Raw genomic sequence first — 21,706 nt, 5'->3', positions numbered from 1 at the left:
AAAAACAAACAAATGAAAGAAGAGTTCCATCAGACTCGGAGTGACAGTCTGACATAAGTGAAGCATGAAACCACAAGACAGAAAGAAATCAACACCAATGAGCACAAAAATGTCAATCTGCATCAATTAAATGACATGAGAAAGAAACAAAAATCGAAGAGAAAGAGTGAGAGAAAATAGCAAATTAAACACAAAGGTGACTGAAGTAGACAGGACATGGAGACGGTAGAGAAATGAAACCAAATGGTTCCATGGGAGTGCTTTGTGCAAGGTCTTCACAAATTTCATGAAAATCCTTAGCTGATCACATTGGTGTGGGTGAAACAAGTGAGTAAACTGGGCCAAACTACAATCCATATGACTGCATCCTCGCTGACTCTCTGAGAACACTGCCGACCGACGGCAGCTAACAGGATTCAGCGATAACAATCAAAACAAAAACCACTTATCAGCACTTCCAGTCATTCTGAGGGGTGAATGGACCAGGGTAGCTTTTCATTTTAAGAGTTCAACAATACACATCATGTATCAGGGTTAGTATGCTTTGAGAAAATTAAGCACAATATCTGTAAAACTTCTGTACATCAAATGCTGACAAAATGGAGATAGACTCTTGCATGTTAATAAAGAGCTTGAACTGAACTTTCTGAACACATCACTTTCTTGTTTGACTTGAATTCAGTCTCACATATCGTCTTGATACTTGACCTCTTGTGCAACTACATGTATATCTATCTATACATGCCATTTCAAGGGCTACTGCAAAATTTGGATGACAAATGTATGCATTCTTTATTTTGCATACTCATGAACAAGAAGAAACCACACGATGACTCTTTATGCCTGAATAACTTTGTCTAACTTACATTTAAATTGCAATGAACACATAAGCATTCTTCCTGTTTGATTTCAAATATTACACTGAATTAGATTGAATTTGAACATGACGCTGTACTCCACTTTAAAGACAGAGTCATGGCCATTTTGGACCAAAGACCCATCAAAAACATGTCTGCTATAAAAACTATCATCAACCTGCATCTAGATTTTTGACTTCTACAGGTTTGTACAGCCGTATCTCAGCAACCCGAAATGTTTGTTTGTATTCTGTCATTCATTTCTTTCAAGCAAACAAATATCATCTCCCCTGGAAGAGTGACTGACATTCAAAGTTAGAGAACCACTGGGTCAACAATGTTATCATTGCAATGTATCTGAAGCAAGAATGGTACAGCAATTGTCGACAAAACACTTTCACAAGGGTGTGTGTCATTTGTACGGGTGTTGGGATTGCGTTGATGTGCATGTGAATGTGTTTATGGTTGTGATATTCTTCGGTGCACTGTTGGAAGATTTTGATGTTTGTGTGTATGATTATGCATGCATGACGGGTCTCTTAATTTGTATACAAAAATAGCCAATACACAGGAAGGGGTGTTCACAGACTGAAGTAAATCACTCGGGCATAACTAAAGTGTAAATAGAAACAATTCGCTGAGGAATGCCAGCGCGTAAAAATATGCATCAAAGTAAGGAAGTCTGCCTGCACGGCAGCTCTGCACATCAAGGTTTACAACCACAGGGAGAAAATAAAATCTTGGCACAGATCATCCAATCCAGATCACATGGACTAACAAAAAACATAGGTGACATCAAATAAAATGATACAACACTGTGATCACACATACCCTTGACACACAAAACGACTTGAAGGTGAAACACACGACAATATTAAGTAATGTGGCTGGCTGCTTTCCAAAGTGGATATTCTGAACTGAGCAAAGTGAAGCTTAATAATCAATCCCTTTGAATATAATACTCCATTACAAAAAAAAAAAAGGCGTCCATATCATATATTATTGATGCGTACATTTTGGGGGAGTTTTCAATCTTCAGAGCAAATTTTCTTACACAGAGCTTCACACTTAATCTATGAACCTTATCTAACAATCAACCTCTCAAGTCATGCGGAACTTTAGAAAAGCATTATCTGTCCCTTACAATCAACATATTAAAAATGTGTCTCTAACAATAACCACTAATTTCCATATCATCTACTGAAGATGATGTCTACAATGACTTGCAAATTACCTCATCCCCATGCACCCTCTCAAAACTGTCTCTCAAAAAGAAGTAAATAGTAAAAGTTATGGTGATGTTGCTTATGTAGCCATTTTCTACAGTATTAAAGTTTGTGACTGTAACATCAGAGAAAACCAATAACCCAATTTCATATTCCACTAGGCTTTAAAATCATAGTAGAACTGAAGTGTTCTACAATCATGGTAAAACTTCGCATGTGTCATACTGTTAAGAAGATGTAATAATCTTTTCATCCTTGTCATGTATAGGTAGACTGAAAGATGATCGCAAGATGCTATCCACAGATCCGTTGTCTGTTTAATATGCAGACTGTGCAACACTACATGGCTGCGCTAGCATTTTGTGCATGTTGTCAAGCTTGCTGTTTGACTAAACAGGCGCCACAAGGATCTCCTTCATTTTTGTACGCATGCTTTGGCAGAGACCACTCTCATTTGTATGATTTTTCTAGCACATCTTTTTCCCACGTCTTTGCGTCGACAAACATCCGAAACAGGTTCACAAACATCCGAAACAGGTTCACAAAATGCACGAGAAGTCGGTTGTTTGGGGGAATTTTGCCAAAAATTACAGAGACAGTCACACTGAGCATGCAGCATGCACTCACAAATAGTCATAGTTGTCTCCATGGAAATACTGGTAGATCTACGTATGTTACAAACACAGAGGGTACAGTATCGAATAAAGTTTACACGTAGATATCCATTTAAAAGATAAGATACGCAAGTGGCATACATTCCAAAATAAAACGACAGAGGAAGACATTTGTAGTGCAGTAAGCAAATAGTATGAATGAAAAACAAATGCACACAAAAAACATACAAAATATCTGAAAAAGGTTATTAAAACTAGAGGTAAGTTCCATGTGACTATAAACAGTTGCATTCCTGGACTATGAGGCAAATTCGAATGGACAGCGAACATGCAATAACTTGTTAGGCCGATGGATGGTGCTACAGTCGCAAGACACAGGCAGGAGGGGGTAGCTTTAGGGAGGAGTGTTACACATCTTTTACTGAGCTACATCAGCTACAATATTCATCGCCCAGTTTTCATTCACTTGCCAACCTCCCACTCCCTGGCATCCACACAGACACAGACACACACGCACAGACACATGCACACACATACACATACACTCTTGCACGCCTGCACGCACACTAACACACACACACACACACACACACACACACACAAACACACACACGCTCACACGTGGGCACGAAGGCAACGTACCTGCCGGTGTCTGAACGCATCGCACCGCTGCTTAAACTTCCAGCCCAGCACAAAGAAGAGCAGGAAGAAAAGAAAGCAGCTGAAGAAGACGATTAGAAACTGGAGCAGCGTAAACACCAGAAAGGCCTGGGTGAGAACGCACTGCTTTGCGGACCCGGAAAGGATATATCACAAAGGGAGTAGGGGAGGGAAAAGATTGTGAATGAATGAATGCATGGACAACTGCTATCCCATTGTGTCAACCATGGTCATAGAAGTCTATGCTAAGATCTCTCGTTCTCATGATCTAGAGGACCCTCTAAACTACACGGCAGAGTACGAATGCAGCGATTCTCTTTACTTTTCTTTTTTTTTCATGGATTTGAAGCACTGCCAATTGCTTGGGTTTTTGAAGTTGTTTGCCTAATGAACAGGAAAGCAACTGCAAATCAGCCAGTCTGGAAAAAAAAATAACAACAACCTGGAGAGAAAAAAAAGGAGAAAGAAATATTGTTAGATTTGAAACAGCAAAGCAGATGAATGCCCGGGTGAAGAAAGAATTTGTGCGCTACAAGAAGTTCCAGATTGTGGAAAGGAAATAAAATTAGTTGTGAGCATCAACACACCAAGTCAGATAAACACCTTGAGGAATTAGTAGAAATCGAAAACAAAAGTGCTGAAAGATGAAGGCCAGAAGGTGCAGAGGAAATAAGGAGAAACGAGTGCAATCAGAGACAGACTCACAACCAACAAACTCACACCCTGAATTGATTGTTATCTCGGTAATTGGACAAGAGAGGGCGCCACTCCGCACTCAGAAGGGGGAAGCTTACCTGCCGTTGTTGACGATTTAAAAAGCAAGTCTGGATACGAACGCCAAGGAAAAACACCAGCAGCGTGACTATGAAGGCGCCCAGTGCTGCGGCAATGTAACGCAGGAGGTCCGGCTCAACGTCAATGTACAGAGCCTGCTCGTTGGCATTACCATTTTGTTACACCGGGGAAGGCATGGGGGAGGTGGAGGGAAGACAGGTTGAGGGTTAATAGAAGCCCAAACAACATGGATGGCTAATTAGTGGTTTGAGGGAAGCTTGGTGGTTGATGTACATGTACGTGTCTGGAAATCACTGACCACCATGCAATTTCCAGGCTTGGTATGGACATGCGACTGCTTGATGCTGTCTACTAGTTACCTGCTGGGATTATCAGTGAGGAAGTGACAGACGTGTTGGTTTACACACACCAAAGTCAATGAGCTTAATAGGCAGCCTAATCCCGCATCAACCTTGTGCTGTTTGGTCTTATCCTGTAGCATAAATGAGTCCAGTGAACTGACATAAGCACAGGTGCAAGTTGCATGATTCCTTCAACAGATCTACTACCGTAAGGATTGGACGTGATGGCACTGGGCAAGAGCACCTCAAACAAGGCAAGCCCATACTAAGAGTCCAACCATTAAATATCGATGCAGAATGGACCAAGATACATCATTCATGTGAGTATATGGAAAACGTGCAGTACGATGCATCATTCTGCTAGTATAACCGGAGTGTGCCATGCATGGGGGGGAGGAAAAATGCATCGCAAGGCGGGCGACGTTTGCCGGCTACACTACCTGTCGCAGACGCCGGATTTCGAGGTGCTGGTAAATTCGCCACGTGAGTGTCATGAAGCCCAGGAGGAGGACCATACAGGAGATAAAGACAATAAGGGCTTCTAGCACATCCTGGAAGTCACCACTGTACTGGATGGGAACCTGTGGGGGGGGGGGGATTGAGGGGGGCAGGGTTTGGGGGGTGTCGGTCACACGGTGAACAGGTGGAAGGCGGAATGGAGAGAAGGAGGAAAGGGGGAAAGTGACGGAGAGGGGGAGGAGGTATAGGTAACACAAAATTTGAGATCTCATCACCAGCCCCAATTACAAGTAATTCCTGGAGTGGCAGTGTTGCCTGTTACAGAGTATGTGATCCTTAAAGTGATATCAGAACTCTTCATCTCCATATTTCTCAACCTATTAATGAGTGCTCTTCTTCTTTACCCCCTTCTGTCTCTCTCGCTCTCTCTCTCTCTCGTTTTATAGAAACGACAGTAGACAACCCTTTCTCCTATACCTGTTTTCTCAGCTTGCTATCCATCACTGTAAGTTTTTTCCCCATCATTTTTTAACCATGATGATGATTCGACTGAATACATGATGCTGAACCTTAGCCCTGGATAACCCTGGGCAAAGAGATGGATAACAAACCTTATCCCCACTCTAGGACCTGGACAACCTATCATTGATCCCAGAGACACATGCATGTCAAGGAACTGGCACTGCATCTTCATTAGACTCGTTTGTGTGTGTGTGTGTTTTGTTTTTAGCATGATCTTCTGACGGTCACAAATTCCCACCACCGCAATATAATATGTTCTGCCGATGAAATTAAAAACTGTCGTTAGTAGTCAGAGGGTACTGTATTTTTAATCCAATGAATACAAATTGAAATTCATGTGATATAGCGAAAAAATCAAACCACTACACATGTATATCTCTATTAAGATGACTGTTACATATTAGCCTTTAGCTAGACAAATGCATCTCAATCCTTTCACTAATTTCGAGCACTTATAACGAAGTAATTCCATTTAACGGATGGAAGCCATTTGCTACAATTCCACATTGTCGATGCTAGATGCAGAGACTTTCCACAGCATCAGGCATGGCTACAGGTGGCCGTTGGTTACCTAACAAGAAGCTCCTCACACTGGGAGAATCAGCACATGCCCAAAAGACTCAATTGTGCATCAAGTAACATGTTCGACCACTTCATTCTGACAACTCTGCCAAAAGAATCAAGCCAACGGACGGACAACCACACAGCCTATTTTGGAGTCATACATACTACAGAAGAAAGTGAAAGGTATGAAGTTAGTATTCATGGGGCTTTTTCTCAAAGAAAAACACAGAGCAAGAAAGAGACTGAATGACATATTTTAGCTAACTGGAAGTATTTAGAAGACTGACATGATCATCACAACAATCCTTGGGGAGTAGCTGCATTGTGATAACTCACAAGTGTGTTAGTCAGAAAACACCGGACTCTACTGCGGTGGGCAATACTCTTCCAACCATGAATAGAGAGAGCGGGCCCATATCATGTTGCTACTGCAATATTGAATGCATTTTCCAATATATGCTGCTGAGTAACATACCACAGCAATGTGACACATACACACTCATAAATTAGGGCATAGCGGAAAAAGAGTCACAAGTAGGGACATGTTAATGGCAAAGGAGCCACGGAAAGACAGGAAAGTGAAGAGTAACGTGGGGTATGGTTGGTGGGTAAGCCGCCAGCACTGATGCTATTGGGGGGGCCTTGTCGTACGTTGGTTGGGTGTGGAAGCACTTACCCGCGTACCCTGCCGACGGGAGCACAGCGTGCAGGCAATCTTGGCCACAAAAATGGCAAAGGAAAAGACAATGACCACGACCATCACGGTCAGCGCCAGGCCAAATATCACCACAAAAATGTGAGTGGAGTGGCGTGACGGGCCGTCGGTTTCGTTTGTGTGATCGTCCCAGGGGTAGGTGGTAATCATGATCGGAGGGTCGGAAAGTGGACTCAGCTGTAAAGTTTGGTTATTCAGAAAAGAATGGGCGTAAATGTCTTGTCTGGTAGAGGGGTCCACTGAGAAATGGAATTTGGCCCCAGTCAAAGAAGACATAAGCAGGATAAAATATTGGGGGTGGGGGAGGAGGGGAGAAGGAGAATCAAACACAATGTACCCCCTCCCCCAGAAGACATAAGAAAGAAAGAATGAAGAATGCTGACCAGTATTAAAATTTGGTTTAGTTTTATCTTCATGTTTTTAGATGACATTTATCAGATGCTACTAGACTCAATACTGCCCGATAAGATAATTGCAGTTAGCTTTCATACATCCACTAAAGGCTGGTGTGTTCAACAAGGGAGGAAATCTATCAAAAATTAGAATTTGATGTCCAGACCTCAACAGATATTAGGACTATAATATTGATAAGTAATTCATACGTATATACAAAAATTAGTGTAAAATATCTCTGATCTATCTTTTCATTCTTCTGTTAATAAAAAGCACCTACCAACTACTTGCTGCCACCTTTTTTTCCCTGACGAGTGCACACAACACTTGGGCACTGTAACTTCAGCTCAAGCCCTTAAAGTGTGCCCCTAGCAGAGATGACATACTGGTATTCAATACAAACATTAGTCCTGATAATACCTGAAGGTAACAAGCATAAAGCCAATCTGAAAGCACCTCTATTAGATCACTCTGTTTAAAAGTGAAACAAGTGCATCAGTTCATCTACGCAGTATTTCCAGGTATGCCAACATTCCCACATCCAAATCAGGGAAATTCCACGCAGCAATCAGGGAGATATCTGTGTGTTACATGCATTTCAATGGGCAAAAATAATTCCCAAATCAGGGAGATTTTAATATTCTCTTATTCAGACATGAACAGATTTTGACATTTTCAGGGAGACTCCTGCAGAATCAGGGAGACTTGGCAGCTCTGTATTTCTCATGGGAAAAGTTCTCAAATAGTGACATGGTCTTTTGCCTTTTTTTCATTGTCTGGCAGGCTATCACACAGAACACAAGGAAACTTAATACAGACAGACAGACAGACAGACAGACAGACAGATAGTACTGAGAGCACTAATCAGGAAGAAGGAGAGATTGCTAGGGGAATTGACAAGGCGATATATGTTACCAATCTTTCCCTGACTTCCAATGGACCTCTTCAATTTCTCAGTGTGATTGTCAACATCAACATCAGATCTGACAGTACACTGAGTGATGTGTGTTAAATCATGTCCCTTGGACCTTATCTCAATATCACCCCCCGAGAAGAAAATGACATAATTACAGAAACATTAATATCCCAATCACACCATCAGCAACATAAACACTTGGAACCAGTTCTCAACAGGCGTAATAATAAAAACAGCCAGTTCCACCTCATACACGAAAGCTCTGCAAATTTGTCAGGAAAGAATGGAATAGATATTATGAACGAGGCTGATGACGACATGCCAACATGCCAGAGTAAAAACTATGTGCTGACGATGCTATAGATAGTCAGCTCTGTTCCAAGAATCAAAATGCCAATGCCTAGAATCCTTGGAACAGTCAGCTGCGATGAATGTGCTACAAAAAAGAAAGAAAGAAAGAAAGAAAATGGAAGGAAAAATAGAAGGGGGCTCGTAGTAGTCACAACACTGGAGAAGCAGTGCCGTTATTACAATACAGATTAGTACGGATGCTTAAGAATGTTGACTTCAAACTCTGAACAGGCATCTTATGTCAAAGAGAGAGAGACAGACAAAGATAGACAGACAGACAAACAGACAGATAGACACACAGAGAAGGAGAGAAAGAACACAAAATAGACACATTAAGAAAAAAAGAAAGAAAAAAAAAAAGTTCCTCTTTCATCCCCACCAGACATGGCTGCTAACATCGCAGCAAAGCAGCCGGGGCTGTCAAAATGCATGGACAATCATTTGCACACCTATGAGAGCAATTCAAAGATCTGCCACTGTGTAGCTCTTCATCGAATAATCACTCAAAATAATAACTGTGTTGCAAAGGGTAAGCAGTTTCCAGCAGTTAAAAAAAAACAAAAACAAAACAACTTTTCTGATTAAACAATAAATATCTCAGGAATGCATATAAATATATCGCTGCGTATTTAACATAAACGTCATACAATGTTGAGCACTGGATTAACTGAAAAGATGGCACAATTCCAGGAACGGTTGTAGGTAACCCAGCGTCACAATTAACATGCATGGTGGAAAAAGAGCAACAGTGCATTAAGTAGCACGAACCACACAATAAATCTTGAATCCAAGAATATAACATCAATGCATGTACAAAGATATGATGGGGAATGGAATAAAGAAAATAGTCAAATTAAAATGCAATAACCAGTCAAAGAGTTATAACCACACTTCAAATACTGCCAACTAATAAATACAGAGCATCATGAAACTAAAGTAAGGGAATATGGCGCTATTATTGTTAATCATTCACTTGAAATTATGCTTTTTGAACACGAGAATCAGGCCGGAAATAAACAAATTGATTGGAAAAAAAAAAGAAGGAAAACCAATAATGGTATGCACTTCCATGCTAGAGATTTCAAAACACACAGAGTGGAATACTGGGGGTAAAATATGTCCAAATGGGATATTGTCTTCGTATAAATGTGCATGTGTGTGTATTGGTATGTGTGTACACGTATGCTTGTGTGTTTGTGTGTTATATTTCCTACTGGAAATTGTAGTATGTATGGTTTGTGTCGATTATCAACACAGCAGTCATACCAACGTTTGTGTTTGGCATTATCGACTCTCTAATATCACGACCATGTAAGTTCACATCATGTAGACTACAAAACGTGGATTTCCAGCTCTATCGGGGCTTGACTGCATAGACCTACAGACAGAGAACGACTCAGTTGGTATTTGGCTTGGAGAACCCAGCAAACAACTTCACATCAGTATATAAATGCTAAGACTTACATCCTTCCAATACATTTATGATTCACAGCTCTCTCTGAATGTCCTTTTGGCATGAACAAATTTGTTGTCTATCAACATGTATCTCATATGTGACATCTGATCTGAAGACAGTGTTGATTCTCTGAAATCATAGGCTGTTTTAAGGTTTATCTATTTTTTTAATCATGGCTGAATAAAATCCTGAAAGATATTGTTGATCGTAATCTTACAAGTTTTGTACATTCCTTCACAGAGGTGTATCATGAACACCAGATGAAGTTTGTTTGTGAAATATTGTGGACTTCCCTGCTTGTTCACCTCGATCAGCCAATGCTTTCCAGCAATACCAACACTGTCTACGACAAACTCTGTATTATTGAATATATTCGGAGGAAAAAAAAAGTCGGAAAATGGACCATATCTGACCTGAAAGGAGAACGGGGTGGTGAAGTTGGAGAGGTATATGTAGAAAGTGGTGTTGCCTTCCTCCGTGAAGTCGAAGTCGTAGCGGGAGAACCTCATCTTGAAGAACGAGTTCACCCTCCTTCCGTCGACTACGGTCTGCTCTCCGTCTGAATCGTCTGTGACGGGGGCGCAAGCAGAAATGTCAAGGACTCTTAACACGAGACAAAAATTCCTTATTACGGAGTCAATGTTGGAGAAGTTAAAATGGGCAACATTCAAGTTCTAAGCAGTCTGCCACTTAACTCCCAACTAAACGTCATTCCCTGACTCATCAAGCACCAGTTATCTGCAAATTCATTTCATGGAAAACACTACCATTGCATGAGCAAGATCAAATACCTTCCCACATGTCATCAGAAACATAAATTATGTTTGGATCCCTTTGTTTTTTGTTTCCGTTTTTGTTTTTTGGATTCATACAGTCATGGAGTCAATGCACTACGCAAATGAAGGACCTTTTAATTTTCACTAAAGTATGTGTTATTCAGCTGATAACAACATTCAAACTTGATTCATCAGTGTGTCTCGCTTATCCAGCCATCGTCACTTATCCAGATGGCTGGTAGTCCCAAAATGGTTGAATACCTGAGGTTGGACTAAAGAATGATAAAGCCTAGAAACAGAATTATCAGGTTCCTGCACATATCAACAATTTGATATGTATTAAACACTCTAGTCAACCTTGCTTACATCAACCTCGCACAAGTTGAAAAACTAGCTGCATCAAAAAAAATTCTACCCCAGCTGAAAATATACATGTTGAATTCTACTGTAAGTCCACATTCACATAAAGCCAAAGGATTTTTTTTTGTCCCTTTAGATTCAACTTAGGCAAAAATGGCTGTATTCATACACCCACACAAAACCATTCATACTATACATGAGTAAAGTCTGGTTTTTTGGTATCTTTTTTTTTACATGAAATACTCTTTCATGTGTCAAACAGAGCAATATAAACTTTGTTTAAAGTGATAGTTAGATCTATGTGGAGAAACGTGGTAGAGGAGGTAATCCTATCTTTCTAAATCAAGTTTCAATGCAATTATGCACAGGGAGCAGGGAGACTCACTGGCAGTGTAGGTGATGTTGAGGTAACAAGGGTTGCTGACTCGAAGCTGGAACTCTATGTCCCTTTTGGGGCTGTTGGGCGACGTCATCATGGCGATGTTGGTGTAGTTCTTGTCCTCATTCTCCGATAGGTTGAAGGTGTACTGCCAGTTCATCAGAAGCTGGTCTGTATCGGAGGACAGGCAAAAGACGGGAGTCAGAATTTCATTTTCCAAATACCTGATCAAAAAGTGGACGCTTGCTGCTTTAAAGGTCCTGTTTTACCTTTGGGAACAGTGATTTAAATTTTTTTCAAGATTTCACATTTGATGCATATGTGTAGGTCTGTTGTACCACAAAACATCCTACCATATAAAATCTTTGCAATAAAGCCTAAAATATAAGGAGATACCAGTATTTTTCTCATTAAACCATAACTGTAGACGGTTTAGTCTGGAAACATTTTTATTATAAATATTGTTCACATTTTGAGTATTTAACAATACTTAACACTGATTATATGATACGGATTCAAATTTTTACAGTGGTTGTTTCTATCCCTAACTCACATTTCAGAATTATTTTAAGCACCAATGCTGGGTTTTTGTTTCATCTGCAAATGGTAAATCATGCCTTTAAATGATATAACCAGATTTATTAAATCCTTAAACGCAATGCCACACACTTTCACAGGTGCGTGGGGTAAATGTTCACAAAAGGGACTGATTACGATGGCCAATCAGAGGTTATCACTTCCTTATCATTACAAAGGTCTTTGCTCTCTGTTCCATGGTAGAATACTGGCAGCTCTTTTGACTGACAAGTTGCTTTCAAGAAACTTTTCAGGCGGCGCAGTGCATACACAAATGAGTTTAAATTCAGCTTTATTGGGACAAGTTTGTTGCAACAAACTTGCCAGAGTCCTGTGCTATGAATGAATGAAAACAACAAGAACAAAAAACAAACAAACAATCTAGTTCCTATTTGTGTCTATGTGTGTCTGCATGTGTATTGTGTATGGGTGTGGGTATGTGTGCATGTTCAAATACTTTGGGATATTATGGGTAACATCAGAACACATATGTGCACAAATCACCTCAGGAAATATGAGGAAATAGCCCAGTGGGTCAATAAAGCAAGTTTTTTGTGCCATCAGTACTTTTTTCTTTCTTTCTTTTTTGAGAGTGGGGGACAGGAGCAGAAAGCACTGCTGTCACAAGCATGGCACTGTGAATGTGTGTGCAAGTAGGTGACTATTTTAAAGTGTGACTAAGTGCAACTTTGACTATGTCCTACCTTCTTAATTGGTGAGAAGCTGAAGCAAGTTCTGCCCAATCAACTTTTTCACCGTCACAAGTTCTTCCTTACATTTTCTTGAATCGAAATGACACTTACATCACAGTGATATGAATGCTAACATACAGGTAGTCATAGTAGATCATAGAAAACTAGAAAAGCACTCTGAGAGCGCAGACCTCTGCCAAGCAGCTAATTTCCACCACTGATCTTGTTCTTCCATAGAGATCTGTGATTTCCATACGTATGCATGCTGAAAATTGCCTGAATTCCCAATATAGAAGGCTTTTGTTATGTCATCAACCCTCAGCTGCGCAGCGCGCCTTGCTCTAGCAGAAACTAGAGCACGCACTTGATCAGTGCACATATGAAAACCGCAAAAATACGCAACTTGAGCTCTAAGTTCATTGACCCTACCTGCCAAAATATCAAAAATCCTTCATAAAATCCATAAGAATTTGCGGATCACTACCAAAATTCTCAACCTTTCCTGCAAGTTTCATCCAAATCTGTTCACAACTTTTTGAGTTATTTTGCACAACAGACAAACAAACAAACAAACAAACGGTAATGAAAACATAACCTCCTCCCTTGGCGGAGGTAAAAAAAGAAAAATAATACAGGTATTTGATATTTTCCCCATTATAGGGGTGGGGTCGGGGATTGAAGAAAATGATACTGGTGTGATATACTCACAGTAACAGTAGCCCCCGTCCTTGGGGTTGCCATAGTACTTGCTGCTTGAGTCACATCTGTGGAATCCAGACACACATAAAAACATATGGGCCTGAATTCACGACGGTGTTACAAATTAATCTAAACCATGGTTTATGCAAATTTCTTCAGCATACAGTTGTAAATACGATAAATGACAGATTGCGTACGCCAACAGACGTCCAGTAATTAACGCCCATTGAGACGCGCATGTCATAAGTAAGCCCATTTCACGCTTATTTTAGACCAAGGTCTAGATTCGTACAATGGTCTAGGTTTAAACCAGGTTTAAACCACCTTTGTTAATTCGGGCCTAAGAGTTTTACGTGCTCACATAAGGAAGAACGCTTATCAAACCTTCACTTGACCACATCCAAGATGTGTAAAAATCAACGACAGGCTTACTTGAGGAATACCTGGCACAATGTCACATTGACTCACAAGTATGACTGAGCCACATCAAACATTTCACAACAAAACAATTTTTAGACCATATCAACACAAAATATAAATTTCTGGTTATCTAAAGCTTCACCTGTGAAACAGTACATCCCATGGAATATTGGACTGCATTACTCAAGTATGCAGACATTACTCAAATAACACAGAAAATAGAATGCCTTAAATTCTTCATGCCACTCTCAGGAGTAAAGATGTATGTTTTATCACAAATAGAAAAAAATTATACAAATATGATAAGACTGAATTGGTCAAAATGAGTAAAACTGCATGCACACATGGTATGTCATCAGGTACTTTACTTCACCTGTACAAATTTTGTTCCCATCTTAAGTACATAATCATACTTCTTGTTTCCACAGCAATTTCAATACTTGTAAAAGATGGCTTGTCACATGACAAGATGCCATGCTAATCACCTGTCACACGTGTGACCTTTGACCCCCTTGGCATTGCAGTAGCACTCGCCCGAGGTCTGTTCACAGACGTCCGAGTGGCCGTTGCAGCTGCAAGGGTAGCACACTCCGCCGTTCTGGGGCCGACCGTAGTACCCTAGCTGGCACGTCTCGCAGGAATCACCTGTTGAAAACATAATCCAGCCCATTCAAACTACTACCATGCAATATTTACCTGTCTTTTTTTCCTTTTTTTTTTCTTTTTTTTGAGGGGGGGGGGGGGAGACGAGGGGCAATCCAGAAAAAAAAGAGGGCCAATATTCTTTTTTTTTTCTAAATGAATATCATTTTATTCCTAGATTGTTTACATCTCATAAAATCTTTCATGACTCAATGCCACTTGAAAGTTGAGTTTCGACCTATAAAGAAATGAAGTAGTATTGGGTACGTACTTTATCTACATCTAGTATTCCTCCATTAGTCTTTCTCTTAAATGTGGCAAAAATGTGGCATAATGCCATCAAGATGAGTTGCAAACAATCTTGGCACAGACATCTGCCATTACCTTGTCCACTGTGGGTTATTTCTTGATACAAAAAAAAAAAAAGAACCTTGAGGTCTGTGAACATGTGGTACAAAATGAATTCATTTTCGAAAACGGTTTTGAACTAACATGCTGCCATTATCGATCTACATTAATTTACAAATGTTGAACACTGAAGGGTACTGGTACAATACTCATGTCTGTCAACAATACATGGCCTCAACTGCACAAAAAAAAAACAACTTTATTTCTAATCACAATGCAGCTAAAAGTAACATTCCCACTACACCAAGTGCAATAAAAATACAGAATGGAACATTATACAAATGATGCACAGGACAGAGTGAATCGGTGAGAATTGAATGCGCAAGTTTAACTTTGGAACTGTTGAAACCAACGAGCACAGCGAGTGGGTTTTAGGCAGTTTCCAAAGTTAAACAAGAGCATCCAATTCTCACTGATCCACGAAATAGGCCTGTGCACCATTTGTTTTATAAAATGGGCCTGTAAATTCATGAAATACAACCATTTTCCCCATCATGCATCCAGCACACCTACAACACTATACAAGACTTGAGCCATGCGTTTGGATTTTACCGGACGCATGGCTCAGTGTAGATCAGTAAAAAATCAATTTATGACAATTGACCAATCAGATTGCAGAGATTCTAAAGCCCATTTTATACACAGTCTTATGTGGACACTTCCCTTGCTCAGTAAAAATCCCAACAATCCTCATCCTAACCCTGAATGTGCCCACTAAAGTTTTCACCAGCTCCATGGCATTAATCCTCCAGTGCCAAATTTCTTTGGAGACTTTGGATAGGTAATAGTAGCTTAGGCCAGCAAAAGAATCCTTACCACGCAAAACTAGAAAAAAAATGAAATGCTGTTATAGGGACTACCAAAACATTGGAATCGGTCAAATGTACAATATAATCAACCAGTTCAATATGCATGGAAAATGACTGTATATACCCATCACTTGAAAAATACACACCATGGGATTCTGGAGGATGGAGGTGAATGAATAGGGGAAACGGGGCACATTAAGGGCTAGGTATCTTTCATTCATTCCAAAACAAACTGAACTCAAACACGGTGCAGCATGCTATTTCACAAGAGCAACATTCCTAAACTTCTAGCATCACAGCATAAATCAGCTCAATGACTCATATCAACAAGCTTTAGATCTGCGACATGAACGCTAAGATGATGCAGCCTCCCTGGTTGGACAATGGAAACAGCTGTCTTGCATATGTGCAAAACACACTTTTTTTTCTTCTTTTTTTGCCAATTGCTGTAGCATCATCTTAAAGGTGCATGGTCCCGGTGTTTTAGTCAAATGCGTATGCGGGCGCACGGCGCAAGTTTCCTATAGAGACCTACGCTATCGACTCCTCTTTAGCGCTTACGCTTTGGCCCACTTCCCCGAGTCCGAAGAAGTCCGATTCACTGTCGTCAGTGGTCGGATCACAGTTCGGCTCATGATTCGGCTGAGGGGGATGACAGCTTTAGCAAACTTCTTTTGTGATGTCATAATAACAAGCACATATGCATGCACCCTGGCATTACTACAGACTGCGCGATGCGCAGAGAAGACAACGAAGGCAACGTTACTCAGCAACAGCTACGCACTTTACTCTTGATGACAGCTCAACTTCAGTAATCTTCGTATCAATGCTAACGGTGATCGGCAGTATCATCAACAGCGCCCTCTACACTACCGGGACTATGCCCCTTTGATGTTTGTGTTGCAGATCTAAAGCTCACTTAACTCTCACTAACATGCATATCATTGGATGCCAGGCTTGGGGAAGAGTTTCCAAGATGGGTGCAGATCAGCTTGGGTCAATTTTTTGGGGGCATAAAGGCGGGGGCCTTAAAGTTACGATCACAAACACCCAAATTGGTTCAATTCAGTCCTTATCGTTAAACATCCCATGAACCACTCTGATCTGTCAATGAATTTATACCCCTCTAGGGCACTACAAATCCAGGTGCCAAGGGCAACTAAAACTAACTATTGGGCAAGCAAAATGGAATTGGCACTTAATTGTTCATTGTACACGGCCCTTGCTCGAATGCCCACTCACGAATGTGAAAGACATATTGTGGTGTTGCCCTGCCCCTTTATACAGATAAGACAGACAATTTTTTTATTTATTTCTTGCAGTGCTTTTTTGACAACAGAAGGGTTAATAAGTAATGAAAAGTCACAATATTAATTCATGCTTCATCAACAACACTGATAATATTATTCTGGGAGTTCCTCAGTGAGGCTCTTATGAACAGGAAAGAGATGAAATGAATCTATCAAAACTCTAAACTCCATCTTACATTTCAACGACAAGGGACATTAAAGGGACTGTACAGTACTGGTTGAGGTACGGATTCAGGTTTATAACATTAATAAGTAAGATAAGGAGAAACCTCTTATGAAATATGGTAGAGCATGTAATTTTAAGAAGGATTCAACATTTATTTGATGAAAATTGGTTTTCAAATGGCTGAGACATCCAAAACAAGTGATAATAATAAAAGGCGACAGGCCATGCCTTTTATTAGGATCTCTTTGTTTCACCTTGTTTTTGGATATCTCAGCCATTTCAAAACCGATTTTCATCAAATAAACTTTTGATACCCCTTAGAATTGCATGCTCTTTGACATCTCATAGAGTGGTTTCTGAATATCTCGCAAAACATTAAAAAGCTAAATCCTCACCTCAACCAGAACTATACACACCCTTTAATTGTCAATCATATTGACATATGATCTCTTATTACAATCATGCAGCTTTTGCATATGTGCATGTCGGCGTGTGTGTGTGTGATCAAATGTGTTTCAAGGCAATGCACGTATGCAAGTTTTTGGGTGTGTGTATGTGTATATGTTCAAATACATTCAGTTTCTGTACATATGCATCATCTCTATGTGAAATCTTCACACAGTGCGTTATATTCAATATTCACATAAACGTACAGATGCTAATGAGTTAATGCTTGTAGCTGCTAGACTAAAGTATAGCCCCTATGACAGAGAATTGAAAATGATTGCAATTTTTTTAAATAATCAACACTACCACTCAACAGCTAGTAATGCACATAACAAAGTCACGATACGTCACAGCTCTTTCTAATTTCTAGTACAAGGTTCTTTGTTGAAGAATCCATGATATTATAATAGCCTTTTATGAGGTAGTGTAGGTAAGTGGATAACGGGTGTACACATGGCAGTAACTTAAATGCATGCACACAACACACACGACAAACACACAGCTATACACACCTTGTACTAAGCAAAGCTAATAGTCATGGCTGCACATTGCTTCAACACACTTTCGATAATGTTGCCCAAGGCTGAGGAAGACTGAACGAAAGGCTACAAATCAACACATATCATGTTTGCAATTTATGACCACAAGACTATGTCACTAGGTATACACACACGTATGATGTTTGGCTAATCATATCATCTGCTACAAAACAACTGCCATCTCCCATGTTGTAATTCACTGATGCCACAAACAATGGCAAAAGCGTTTTGCAAGAACATGTGAAACACCAACAGTTTCACGATCTGACATATACTGTAAACCAAGACAAGATGAGAGGAAAGTAGAAATGCTGATAATGTGAGGATGCCCTTTCACAGAAACTTCGAGCACTTTGAACAAGAAGAATCAAATTTATGCTACCACTACTGCTTTTTTTTTTGGCTGCTGTGCATGATGCAGGATGTTTCAAATTCCTTCATCCATTTTAATGTGATTAATGTGACTAACAGATTCCACATTGCTTCAGAAAAGAAGACACATCCAACTTAGCTTATTTCATTTTTACTTTTCTCTCATCACCATAGTTCAGCAACAATCTCTCCTCTGGCATCAAAATCTTGGCTCCCTCTAACAAATCAAACTCATCTTTTTATTCTTTCACTGGGCTTTTCAACCACGCATACCCAATTTTTTTTTTTTCTCTCCTCTGTACACACACAACGGTTGCCTTTACAAAAGGATACTATCTTGTTTAAATAGCATATCAATAATTGGCATTCATTGCAATGTTGCCCATACAATGCCAAGATTTTAAATCAGGAATAGCTCCCCCCCCAAACACACACTGATTTTTGCAGGGAGGGAGCTGGGTGGAGCTTTTAGGGTTATACAGTCATGTAGTAGAACACATTGTAATTAGCAACCAGTTCACTGTTGTACTGTAAAATACATCAAGCATGTCTTCTTACAGTACATGCAGCCCCCCCCCCCCCCCAAAAAAAAAAAAAAAATGTTTCACAATCAATACTGTATGTAGCAACCTATCTTGTATAAAATAGCACATGACTGTAGAGGACACCATCTGCTATTTCAGCTGATACAGGCAATTTGACAGTGTTTTGTTATGACATCACACAGGATAGACCGTGACATGTGTATCTGTTCTCGACGAGCCGTGATCACGCAAGCTGCCAGAATGAGAGATTGAGCTAAAAAATGGGGAGTGGTCTTACTTGCTGGACACAGACAGACAGACAGACAGTTTTCACAGAGAAGACAACAAACTGGAAAAAAAAAAAGAGGTAAGAAGCTGTTGAGTTTTCGCACCTTGGGTGAAGTCTTCACATAAGCCACACTCAGACGAATTTTGCGGGCATTGACTGTGACCATTGCACTGGCATGCTACGGGATTCATTCAATCCAACAGGGGGTTACAAATGACGAAGGTCGGACCAACAGTCGTCGGACCAACGGTCGAACGAAGGGAGAGCGGTATCCATGAGGAAGGAGGAAATTAGAGGTACGGTAAGAACAAAAACGAGAAAAAGAAAAATATCTTCAGCAGCTAATAACAAACATTCAGATATTTAAAATACTGTGAACATAAAAAGAGAAATCATATGAAATCATGAGTTGAAACAGCGAAACTGGTAAAATGAAATTTCCTACCATGAGCTCAAATGATAATCAAAATGAAAAACACAATAAAAAATTAAAAAAGAATATATAATGTAATGAACTTGCTGTGTCACTAAACTTATAAGCAATGAGAACAAAATAAGGGCAGTGCAGATTTGGACAAAGACAAGACAAAGGATACTGAGGTGAAAGGTGAGAGTGACAACTCAACATTCTTGAGAACTATATGGCCGAAAAAGATTTGAAGTTCATCACAAAACACACATATCCCAGAAAGACAGACAGACAACCAGACACACACACACACTCACAAAATGTTAGTGGAGAGATATTTAAGAGCTTTCATAGCTAGAGAACAGAGAGACTTCATTTTGTGAAGAATTGATGGCAATAGATGGGCTAGATGAAACGAAGGAAGGAAAATAATCTTGGCAGCTTGATGCTGGGTACAAATTATGACAGGGCCACAGGAAGGAAAGAAGAGCTTTTCAGCTGAAGCAATGTAAACACCTCCCTGTAATGCAGAGATCTACCAAACATGGTTATGGAAGTTACAGGGCCACATTTTCCATGGCATATGATATGCCCTTGAGTCATTTTGTTTGTACGTACTAGGGATTACTACTATCACCATCTGCACAGCAAGACCCTGTTGGCAATGCAGGTATAATATTCAATCATAAAACATTCCACTTTTTAATAGATATACCCATTTTGGTAAGAACACTGGAGGATGTATGCAGTGCTAAGATGGCTTTTGATACATGCTCTTTTCGATTTATTGCCTGAATTTATTGCATGTTAAAAAGGACCTATTTTCACTCCTGCCAAAACACTATGTGTACACAATGCACATGGACCTCCAGGAACATCCGAAATGTCGTCTTATTATTCAAGGCAGCACATTCCGATGCATGCTCACAAAACTTTAACCGCGGAAAGCATGCCAGAAGTAAATGACATAAATATGGTGTGATTGACTTTGGATACTTGATAACTAGATTCAAAAGGTTCTGAATGCGCACCATTATTATGTGCTCGAAACAACTCTTAAATTCCGCTTTAAAGGGGAAGGCTAGTAACTGATCAGTGGGAATCAGTGGAAATGCTGGGAGATGATTGTTCCAATCCTTATGGGATTCATTCAAGAGTTCATTGTATATATATTGTTGTGTGAAAATGATTTGCTTCAGAACGGTCTCATATTCAAGTAATGTGCAGATTAATGCTCCGTCACTGACCAGGGACGCTAACCTGGAAGCATTAAACTGCACATTACTTGAATATGAGACCATTCTGAAGCAAATCATTTTCACACAACAATAGATATACAATGAACTCTTGAATGAATCCCACAAGGATTGGAACAATCATCTCCCAGCATTTCCACTTATTCCCACTGATCAGTTACTAGCCTTCCCCTTTAAGGTGGCATGCTTGTTATTAAACAGCTGTATATGAAGGGATTTCAAAACCAGTCACACACCAATCTTTTTGACATGGGTCAGGGACTTTACCATGGTTGGAAACATATCATTGATGCTTATAAACTATGCTGTATGGTCATCCATCACAATTTATCAATGACTGCATCATTGCTGCACTTGTGTACATACACATATGGGAAATCAATCTTCACAGTAGAGGCAAGGCACCAAAACATTATCATTTTGAAGAGCTTTGCGCAAGAACTGTTTTGCAAAATATTTGGGAATATAGAGTTCCTCGATCCACGACTCATAAAGCATTATATAAGAGGACGTCTTGACAAATGCCAAGACGGTGATTGACAAATGCAAACTCATTCAGCAATACACCAATGCAAAGGTCAAAGGTCACATTCACAAAGTGCAAGAGGGAGGAGAGAGAACATACAGTGCAGGTGAAGGACATGCATAATGGTAAAGGCAAGGTGTCAAACCATGCACAAGCAAATTGTCACACATAGTTGAAAGAAATGACCGACAATGAGCACTACAAGAAAGAAAATGTACAGAACAATGCCTAACACACT

The 21,706-nt window shown here is 40.0% G+C and overlaps 1 protein-coding gene across 1 annotated transcript in view; it reads right to left on the bottom strand.

The window, feature by feature from the left end:
• LOC139739780 (attractin-like protein 1) overlaps nt 1–21,706 on the bottom strand; it is a 113,860-nt gene that overhangs the window by 11,153 nt on the left and 81,001 nt on the right. The window contains exons 17-22 of the mRNA XM_071650375.1: nt 19,381–19,455; nt 14,257–14,416; nt 13,361–13,416; nt 11,391–11,555; nt 10,283–10,437; nt 3,340–3,480 (exon numbers count right to left, since the gene is read on the bottom strand). Of these exons, the coding sequence (XP_071506476.1) occupies nt 3,340–3,480; nt 10,283–10,437; nt 11,391–11,555; nt 13,361–13,416; nt 14,257–14,416; nt 19,381–19,455 (752 nt within the window). The remainder of the gene's footprint in view (nt 1–3,339; nt 3,481–10,282; nt 10,438–11,390; nt 11,556–13,360; nt 13,417–14,256; nt 14,417–19,380; nt 19,456–21,706) is intronic.

The sequence above is a fragment of the Diadema antillarum genome, unplaced genomic scaffold (assembly GCF_040938485.1).
Source record: "Diadema antillarum isolate AM-2024a unplaced genomic scaffold, OU_Dant_1.0 seq00000819_RagTag, whole genome shotgun sequence".
Taxonomy (NCBI): domain Eukaryota; kingdom Metazoa; phylum Echinodermata; class Echinoidea; order Diadematoida; family Diadematidae; genus Diadema; species Diadema antillarum.
This window is presented reverse-complemented; position numbering and strand designations above follow the sequence as displayed.